Source organism: Nicotiana tabacum, chromosome 21, assembly GCF_000715075.1.
Source record: "Nicotiana tabacum cultivar K326 chromosome 21, ASM71507v2, whole genome shotgun sequence".
Classification (NCBI taxonomy): domain Eukaryota; kingdom Viridiplantae; phylum Streptophyta; class Magnoliopsida; order Solanales; family Solanaceae; genus Nicotiana; species Nicotiana tabacum.
Window position 1 is genome coordinate 22,375,050 of NC_134100.1, and position 10,883 is coordinate 22,385,932.

Genomic DNA, 10,883 nt, shown 5'->3' on the forward strand with positions numbered 1-10,883 from the left:
GGGCAGTTTGTTTAGAAAATATTGATGGTCAAAATGCAGCGAGGACATGCACTTTGCAGACTGCATATCCGTTATGCGATCGCACGAGTGCACTGCATTGTGTCAATGAGCAAATCAACTTGAAACCACCGCATAACACTTATGAGGTTGCATAAGGTGTTATGCGGTGACTTAAGTTCACAGGTAAGTAGCCCTATCCCTTCGCACATAAACACACCCAGCACTCAGACAAAAAAAACATTTCCCTCTTAAGCAAAACAAAAAAAAAAAAAGGAGAAAGAAAAACGACTAGTTAACAGAGTAAACAATGATTCCACTTTGTGCATTCATCTTCCAAGTGTTCTAAATTCTCCGTTCTTAGTATGTTCTCCTTTCAAAATTTATTCCCTATAAATTTTAGTTTAAATTTTGTTATGTGTTTTCTCGTTTTTTGTTTCCTTTAGTTTTTGCTTTTTTTCCTCTTATCTGCTCTTAATGGGGGGGGGGGGGGTTTCTTGGATAATTAGTTAGGCTCGGGGTGCTAGGTAGTGAAATTAGGGTCACCATTGTAGAAGGTGGAGTTCAAAACATTGAGGACGACGACTTTTGCGGACCACATAGTCGATTTGCGGTCCACATTGTTGCCGCATAGGAAACTCTAGGTGACCTGAGGAAGATGGAAATTTGCGGACACTTTGCGATCGCATAAGTGATATGCGGAACCCAAAGCCACCGCATACTTCAATAGTGTATGGTTTTTTGTAACATACTGTTTGCGGCTAATTTACGATCCAAATCCATCTTTGCGGTGGATTTTGCGATCGCATAGTGTGATGTACTTTCCAACAATATAGTTTTACGATGGTTATGCAAAATGCAAAATGGATATGCGATCGCATAACCCATCGCATAAACGTTTCCTTTCAGAAGACAAAAGTTTTGCGATAGGTTTGCGGTCTGCATAGTGGTTATGCAACCGCATAACCTGTCGCATACTTGATGTTCTTTGTAATTTTTTCCTAATGTCTCCTATGTTGCTCACACTTTATTTCTTTGCAGATATGGCTCCCAAGAAAAATATTGCTTCCAAGAAAAGGGCCTCCACCAGTCGTCAGGCACAACAAGTGAAACGTTCACGACCAGAATCATCCCAACCTACTGTTGCACATCCCTCCCAGTCTGATCAGAAGGAAACCTTGCCATCAGTCGACCTACAAGCTGAGGAAAAAAGAAAAAGAGGAGATGATTTCTAACTTATGTTTGGGGTCGAAGGCTCTAGGGATCTGTATGGAGAAGGGCTCATGAAACGGAAAATCTTTACCGAGAAACAACTGAGTCTGAATGGGATACAAGAGAAATACATTACATACTAGAGAACATCAAAGCTAGAATCTGGGAGTGCTTCACTGAGCTTCCTGATGATTACAATTAAACATTGGTGCCTGAATTTTATGCATCTTATGGAGCCTCCAGAACCCCTCACCACAACGCAACAAAGTATTTTGTGAGACTCTCTTGGTTCGGGGGAAGTAGGTGTTCTATAGCAGTGACACTATAAATGGGTTCTACTTTCCAAACTAGAGATCGGGCACATCTGAGTATGACACCAAATGGGTCAATAGAGATAATGAGCGTGGTTGGATAGCCCAGGGGACCCCCGCTTGGATTGACCCTCTGCATAAAATATTCAAGGAAGATCTCACATGAGAGGGTAGATTCTGGCTCAGCTTTGTCACCTCTCGATTGATACCGTCCCGAAATGAGACTGATATAAGCATTGAGAAAGCTCTTCTCATTTCATGCATTATGACTGGGATATGATATGGGTGACTTTATCTTCTGAGAGTTAGGGATCCGGGCCAACCAGACAGCCACGTCACTTCCATTCTCGTGCTTGATCACACCCCTCTATAAGGCTGTGGAAGTCCTTTCAATGCCACAGACTGATAAGACGAGGAAAACGCTGAATGATATTGATATCACACACATTAATGATGTGGTGCCACGGGCAGTTGTTGCTCCCACAGAGGTTCCAACCCAGATTCTAGCTGATACAGAAATCTCAGACTCCCAGACACCTATTTCTCCTCAGGCCACAGTGGCCTCAACTTCCACTCCACAGCCCACCTCTCAGGCCACCATTGCACAGCCTTCTGCCACATTGCCAACTTTTTCGATGTTCTGTCTCTTAGCTCAACATGCAAATGCTAAGGTAGACCAGCTTCTGCAGAGCCTCCCCACACTCATCACCAGGCATTGACCTTTATCCAGTCCTCAGTGATGGCCCTCCAACAACAACAAACATCTTATGGGGATTGCTCAAAGCAGCTTGAGGTGCGGATTGAAAATATAGAGCGGTGTAAGGTTTGAGACTTGCCAAAGCTCCGTGATGATGTTTCCACAATGAAGACTGAGCTCCACAAAATGCAAACTCTGGAGTTTGATCTATCCTCCTTCATGCCCAAGGAAGGAGAGCAGGGAGCAGGCACGTCCGTGGCCGGATTAGATCTTGATTTCTCCACTTTGATGACAAGTACTGCACCTCAGACTTTCGGGGCTTCCCATCTTCCATCTTCCCCTGCACATATTGACATCCCTTATGAGGAAGATTTCAGACACTCTGTAGAGTCCGAAGATGGGGAGGCAGATGAGGGAGAGACTGGCGAGAAGTTAGGGTCCGAGGAGGATGAGGGTACTCAGGAGAAAGGTAAGCAGATTGTTGCCCCTACAATTGCAGAGGAGAAACAAACAGTTGTTCAGAAGGCGCTAGAACATTCGCTAGCAGACATGGTCATCCAAGCCAATCCATCAACCACTCAGCTATCAGTAGGCGAGGCTAGCAGCTCACAGGCCCCAGCTCTAGTGTTGGGCCAGTTGGAAATCCCTTCTCCATCAGCAGCGGTCACTCCTCGGGCCGAGATCTCGTCGGTCCCAGCTTCAGCATCAGAGGGTGACCCCACCATTATTCAGCTAGCTTCCGACTCCCATAGCACTTAGTGCGCCTCAAGGAGCTCCTAAACTCTATCTTACATTCTTATGCATTGGGGACAATGCATGATTTTCAGTTGGGGGTGGAATAGCCTTGTACAAACTTTTTGTGAACTGTTGTACATGTTTTTGTGTTATATAAGCAAATTTTTGCAACTTTTGTATATACTTGTGTTGTTTTTGTACATATGTTATCTTTGTAAAGAAAAAAAAACCAAGAACGAGTAGATAGTTGGATGCATGTTCATCTTTAGTAATTAGCAATGAACTTCCCTTGGTTTTTCTTCGCCGGGTTCTTTTCCAAGGGTGTAATAGTAGAACCATGGCAGTAGAATGAAAATATTTTGACCGGTTTAGTGTAATTTTCTAGTTTCAAGCATGGATGCCTGTAAGTAGCCTATACCCGTCCATTAATATAAAAAAAGAAGAAGAAATAAACTGTGTGAACTTGAGGCTCGCTCTTTGACTCTATGTTACCTAGAGCTACATATGTAGATATGATGAGAGTTTCGAGTTGCCAAGTGTTGACTCGAGGGCTAAAACTATGTTGACTCAAACAGTTCGTGTGCCATGTGTGTGAGTCTTTGTATAAATAATTCTTGTGTTTACTTTTGCCATCTAGAATTTGCCCGTTGGTCTTTCGATGCTAATGATAATTACATTTGGTTTGAGAAATGACCTTAGGCAGTCTTTGTGATTTTGGAAAACTAGTTAGCCTTTCAAGCTGCCCATTGTATAGATATTATCACTAGTTACCCTATTTGAGCCTTTAACCTTTTCTTTGGCCACCTCATTACAAACCTTTCCCCTTTTGTAAAATAATTCCCTCTTTTGAACCTGTCCCTCCTTGAACATTGAGAATAAGGCTAAAAGTCTAAGTTGGGGGTGTGGTGTCAAACCAAAAATTGGCAAGGTTATACAATGAGTGTAGGAAAGTATACCTCAAGATATTCATATGAAACTATTCAAGCTCCAAAAGAATAAAAAAACAAGAGAAAAGAAGAAAAAGAGATTTATGTATATATATAAATATGGAGCCTTGAAGAAAATTAGAGAGGTATTTAAGGTGGTTCAATATTGGAAACTAGGGGCTAATGAAGGCTATGTGGTTTGAAAAGAAGCAAAGAGCAACAAGAAAGAAAAATGTGAGTAGTGTTCAAGGAGGGTGCAATCACTTGTACCCAAATGTTTATCCGACCCTTCCCTAAACCTACATTAAAAACTTAAAAAGTCCTTATGGGATCTCCAACTGAACGTTCTTAAAATAAAGCGATGAATTAAAATAAGGGCAAGCCTATAGTATTGCATGTTGTAACACTTGAAACTCTTTTTGAGAGTGAGTGTCTTTGTGAATCCGTCCCTTTTGTTGTCATTGTAAATATTGTGAGTTTGGGACTTTCTTTCTAGTGAGGGTACATGAATGTTGAGGTTGGGCAGAAGTTGAGTTCTCGAAGTCGAATGCAAGTGCACTCAGCTGAGAGTACCATTTTGTCAAATTGGTTGAGGCTCAAGGTTTACAAGTTGATTAGTTTCTTTGTGAATAACAATGATTGTTCAGGAAGGGTAAATAAACGAAAGTGCATGCTTGTAGTACTGACAACTAACACCGTCCACAGTCACTATTGTTTCATATCATTTAGCTGGAGTCTAGAATAGGATGATGTTGTTTTAGTTGCTTGAGGACAAGAAAGAGTTTAAGTTAGGGGTTTTGATGTGCCGGAGAATTTCGGCACATTTAATACAAATTACTTAGATTTCCGGCATATTTAATACAAATTACTTAGATTTTAGCTTGTTTTAAATCCAGTTATCTTTTATACTTATGTAATTTTAATATTTTCTAATGTATGCAGTTTAAGGACCCAAGAATATGGAAATGAAATCAAAAACCTGCAAAAAGGACAAGAAAAGGGCAAAATACGATCGCATATGTGAGAATGCAGATAGCAAATCCAACATGCAGACCGCATATTGCTCAGAGGAACCGCAAAGCCCAACAGTCTGTTGGCCAAATTTAAGCGCAAGAAATGTGGTCCATTATGTAACTGCACAACAGGTTTGCAGGCCGCATTCTGGATCACAAACTCCCTATAGAAGTTGCTGAAGCTGGAAATGCGATGACATTATGCAGTCGCAAATCAACAATCCGGACCGCATAACCAAGATGCGACGACTACCTGGAAACTAGGGTTCGAAGATGCGATGGCTTTGACGAGAATGCGGACCGCATGTCTGTTATGCGACAGATATGCGGTCGCATAATCAACCTGGAGGGGCATTTTTGTTCGAAATTGGTCCCGAGTTTTAGCATACTATAAATAAATTTATTGGAATTTTGTGGGGGCATCTTGTCTGGTTTTTGAGTTACATTCTAACCTTTGAATATTCCTTTCTTTTGGAAGCTTTAGGAGTGAAGAATCTTGCACTTTGTAAGCTTTATGGCATTTAATATTCTCATCTTTTGTATTTTAGCATGAGTAACTAGCTTTAAATACTAAGGTTGTGGACCCTAAATGGGTGTTATGTTAATGGGTGTTTAACATTGAATATATATATATATATATAATGGTTGGTTGATATATATTTATTTCTCATTCTTCATTTATTGTTGGTGGTTGCAAACATTAACAAAAGCCATTAAACTCTTTCTGGTTGCAAACATTAACAAGAGTCATTAAACTCTTTCTTTACTTGAAAAAGTGAGTTAGAGTTTGGTAGATATAAATATCAAAGACTCGAGCCTTTAAACCTCGTTTAATAGAATCACTTAGGAATAAGTGGGTTTTATTTGGTATAAATTGATTGCTCTTTATTGCAACTCTTTTGTATTTGGAAAAATCATAAAAAGGAAATACTACCCAACTATTGAAAAATATTGGGTAGTCATTTAGAAATCATTTGCATATCTATAGAAGCTTCCATTAGAAATATATCATATTAACACTGATAGCGTTATATTTCATTGAAGGGGACACAACTTTGGTTTCCTTAATCAAATTATTTACATTCTCAACGTTACAATTAGTTATCTCTTCACATCACAATCATATCATACTCTTGCTACAATTAACGGAATAGAATTACGACCTAAGTCAAGCAGCACACTACTCGAGTAACCTTTTCACGCCTATTCCCTGTGGGATTCGACCCCAACCTTATTGGGTTATTATATTTGACACCGACCGCTTTACACTATTTAAATAAAGTATAATTTGAGCGTATCAAGTCATTACCCCTGTCCTACTGAGTTATTAGTAATATAGTGAGTTAAAATAAAACAATTAATATTATGCTACCTTGTGTTACTTTTAAGTTAGAACTCGCCGTAAATTTCAGTATTTACTATTTTCAATAATCGTTATATTTTATTTCAATTGATTTCCCAACTTAATATCCTTAACCTGTCTGAGGTTTTTATTTTACTTAAAAAGAAATTGTTATTATGTTTTAACTTAATAAATTCTATATTAAATGCAACAGCTATTTGATGTTGAATTTTATTTGAAAACATTATTTTTCTTCACTCAAATGATTTCTAAAACAAAACTTATCTTTCTCGTTGATTTTCTATTTGGTCTAGAAACTGTAAATTTATTTTATGATATATAAATGGAATATCTTGAACATCCTAATTAGCAATTGACACGGATATTACATACCGAGTAGCACGTAAATTTCGCCGTACAAAGTGAGATGGAAAGATGTGGGCACAAAGGGTCGTGTGTATTAAAGGTTTGGAAATTGTAGTTTATTGTATAAGATTACAAGAATTGGAATTATTGGAATCATGTATTAGAAACAATTTGTTTGGTTGAGTTGACATCATTTTCCCTACTTGCGCACATTTACACTTATCTGTATCCCAACTATGTTGTGGTTTAATTACTTGGCTATCTCTTGTTGTCATTCGTGTTTTCTTTATCACTACTACTGTTTGCAATTCGATTTCTTTCTGCTATTGGTATTACTTGACATCCAATTCTTATTAGATTTATGTTATTTCATGCACATGTTTATATGTTTGGTAGGTATCTTGACCTGGCCTCGTCACTACTCTACCGAGGTTAGACTTGACACTTACTAGGTACCACCGTGGTGTACTCATGCTACGCTTCTGCACACTTTTTTGTGCAGAGCCAGGTACTTTGGATCGAGTTGGTTTGAGATTTATGCTTGGTGAGGCTGGAGACTACAAGGTGCACCTGCTGGGCGTTCGCAGACTCCGAAGTCACCTTCTATTGTATTTATTTTCATTTTTTCCTTCCATTCGGAACGGTGATATATTCATTATGTATAATTACTCCTAGAAAGGCTTATGACTTGTACTACCGATTTTGAAATTTTAACTTTGTATAAAGATTTCCATTTCGAAATTGTTTGATGTTAGCTAAATATTGTTGTTATTTCAGTTAATGTTAGGCTTACCTAGTTTTAGAAATTAGATGTCATCACGACTCCTTCGGAGGGGATTTTGGATCGTGACAATATATATATTCCTTGCCGAAACAAGACAGTTCAGAGTAGGATTTGAACGGCCAATTTCACTTGTAGAGGTGCACCCAATAATAATTGCACCGTAAGAGTCTTTGATGATGGTTCACGCACATATATTTTAGGTAATTTTGAAGAAATATAACATTGTTATTCATGGTTTAGAGAGAGGAGTATGAGTTCACGTAAACTCATATCCCTCAACTTGGACACATAATAAATAAGTGTATTTTTCTAAACGTTCCTTTATATTTCTCTTAAATGCCTCAATTAATACACTACTAATTGGAACAAATAGAAAGAATCTGGTTAATTGAAAAACCAATGTATGATCTTATTCATAATAGTCTCTGGGAACATCCCAAACATACTTGGTACAAAATTTGTATCACAAAATGTATAAGATGTTACAAACCTATAAAACAATATAATGTACATACACGAGTTTTGAATTTAATATTATTCCAAAGCAATTAATAAAATACTTAACAGTTTTTTCATGTCTAATTTTTACCACCTGTAACATGTCTATTAACAATTCTGGAACGAACACTTTGTCTTACAGCAGCAAGGCTCTTGATATTGTTGCAGTCTAAACCTTCTTCATCTTCCTTGCAAATATTAGCAAAAAGACCAATAGGGTATTTTCCATTTAGATTAATGTAATAAAACATACTATCAGCACATCCATTGTCCACATCATTTATCTCGTTTGTGTGTTTGCAGGCTACAATCTTGAATGCATTGCAACATATTGCTGCATTGTATTGAGGTCCTTTGCATTGGCTCGTAAGGGGTCTGTAATCTTCCTTCTCAAAATTAATGGGACAATTATCCTTGATTAAATATTGTTGAAGAAGGCCACGGCCCTGCACGTGAGACTCAAGCACATCGTCTGCTCAAACACAAAGGGAATTTAGTTAAACAGACAAGTTGTGAACCATCACTATCATGTTATTATACAAAATAAAAATAAAGAGAATTAGAATTTTTATTAAATATTTTCTACTAACGTATTCTCTCCGCCCCAATTTATGTAGCAGAGGATTTTGAGAGTCAAACGAGTTTATCTTTGACCACAATTTTTTTCGTATGTCTTCTAAATATTTTAAAATGTTAATTATTACAACTTATAATACGTTTTACGTAGTTTTTAAATATATAAATTTTTCTTTAAAACACTTAAAAATTCTATGTACGAATTCATGGTCAAAATTAAGAAATTTGACTTTCGAAATCCGAGCTTCGCCATGTTTTGTTTCAATTAATAAACAACAAATTGAAAACAACTTTACTAGATATCTTTTTAGAATAAGTTCCTAGTAAACAAAAAGGAAAGTAACAAAACCCCAGATATTTTTTCCATAAGATCTTGGATGTAAAGATAAAAGGAATTTAATTTAACAGGGAAAAAATATTGTTTGTAAGTGTTGCAAATTGAATAATATCATGAACAAGTGAGTTAATTGAAAGAAATAAAAATGCATGGAGGAATTTAATTACATTTGATGAAGGACGGGGAAGAGGAAGCCAAGCCAACAACAAAGAAGAAGAGGAACAAGAGGAAGCATGATCTTTCAAACCCCATTGTTTCTTCTCTTCCTCTTAATTTGGTTAAAGATTAACTCTTATTAATCTCTTTTTATTCTCGTAATTGTAATGTCTTTTTGAAATTTATTTTTAATTTATAAGGCAGACAAAGATTTACCATAACAAACGGAAGGCAATGAATGAAGAAAAAATCAAGACAAGAGACTCGGAGAAAGAAATGTTGAAAATTTCGTTGTCTTGACTATTAATCATATTGGCTATGAGTAAATATCAATTTGCTATGTCATTTTTGGTGATGTGCGTTTCTGGATTTATTTTGGTCGTGTTATTTGGAACAAAGTAAAATTAATATTGAACTATCTGGAGCAATTACAAACCAGTAGTTCTCAATTTAGGAAAGAACAAATGATAACACTGTTAGAAAATAATTGATAATATTGACCAAGAATAATAAAAGAATAGAAATAACTTATCGAATAAATACTGTATTGTGACAAGCCACTGCCTTAAAAGTGATTTTGCTCTGACTGAGTGCAAATCATTAAGACCGATCACTCCCAAGGTTCCACAGTATTTCCAAACATGTGCACTCATGGTAGGAAGTTTGGAGTTTGCAAGAAAGAATTGCCCACGAAACATAGGAAGATGAATAGTGTTTTGAGAGGATGGGAGAATAATATTTTTTTGGTTGGTTATTTAGTTCACAAATGATGATGCTTATATAGGCAAATAATCTATGATTTCTTCCTTCAGAAAAATGTAAGAATCAAATAGGAGTTAATATTATGTAACATTATTCTTGTCTTAATGTAACGACCCGACTGGTCGTTTTGAGCATCTGCACTTCGCTCGGTAGTTTGAAGCCTCAGAATGGAGTTTCGTCAGTTCCGTTAATTCCGTTGGTTGAATTTGGACATAGAAGTGCATCCGGATTGTAATTTGGAGATCCATAATCAAATTAATCTTGGATTGGCGAAGGTTAGATTTTTTGGGAAGTTGACCGGGAGTGGACATTTTGATATCGGGGTCGGATTCTGATTCTTGAAGTTAGAGTAGGTCCGCAATGGCAAATGTGACTTTTATGAAAAATTCGAGGTCATTCGGACGTGATTTGATAAGTTTCAGCATCCGTTGTAGAAGTTGAAGTTTCAAGGTTCATTGATTTTGACTAGAGGTGTGATTCATCGTTTCGAGGTTGTCATGCATGATTTGAAGCTTTGAGTAGGTTCGTTTTGTCATATGGAACTTGTCTGCAAAATTTGGCACCATTCGAAATTGGTTTGATAGGGTGCAAACGCTTGGTTGCGATTCGAGAAGTTCTTGAAGTTCATGATGATTTTCATGAGTTTTGGCATCCGATTCGTGGTTCTAGAGGTTATTTTGGTGTTCTGATTGCACGAGCGAATTTGTGTTATATTTTTAGACTTGTGTGGATGTTTGACATAGAGCCTTGAGGGCTCGGATGAGTTTCGTACGCGTTTCGCAGTGTTGGAAGAAGGTTCAGCTATGTTGGTGTCTCTGTTCTCGCATTTGCGAGGTTTCCATCGCATTTGTGATGTCTGCATTTGCGAGATATTTCTCGCTTTTGCGAAGATGGGCTGGGGTAGGGGAATTCGCAATTGCGAACAACATCATAGCATTTGTGATAGCAGCTCCGCATTTGCGATGCCAACTGTCAGTTTTGCGAAACATTTAGAGCTCTCATTTGCGACATGAGCAAAGCTGGTCAGCTTTCGCTTTTGCGATACTTTTGTCGCATTTACGATCTTGATGTCGCATATGCGACATCTGAGGCTGGTATTAAAACTCCCATTTTAGGACTTAGCTTCATTTTATCATATTTTGAACCCTAGGTCCGAGAAGAGGCGATTTTG

At 37.5% G+C, this 10,883-nt stretch overlaps 1 protein-coding gene across 1 annotated transcript; it reads right to left on the reverse strand.

Annotated features, from left to right (window-relative positions):
• Positions 1-7,815: 7,815 nt before the first annotated feature.
• On the reverse strand, positions 7,816-9,089 carry LOC107797956 (GPI-anchored protein LLG1-like). The gene is made up of 2 exons (XM_016620878.1): positions 8,962-9,089; positions 7,816-8,353 (listed from the first exon to the last, which is right to left on the reverse strand). The coding sequence occupies exons 1-2, from the start codon at positions 9,044-9,046 to the stop codon at positions 7,962-7,964; spliced, it is 477 nt and encodes a 158-aa protein (XP_016476364.1). The 5' UTR covers positions 9,047-9,089; the 3' UTR covers positions 7,816-7,961.
• Positions 9,090-10,883: the final 1,794 nt, after the last annotated feature.

Bases quoted from the DNA above. Each gene is read 5' to 3' on its own strand.
- LOC107797956 (XM_016620878.1), bottom strand. From the start codon at position 9,046: ATGGGGTTTGAAAGATCATGCTTCCTCTTGTTCCTCTTCTTCTTTGTT. The intron at 8,354-8,961 runs GTAATTAAATTC...GTGTTTGAGCAG, and splicing joins TTCCCCGTCCTTCATCAAAT to ACGATGTGCTTGAGTCTCAC.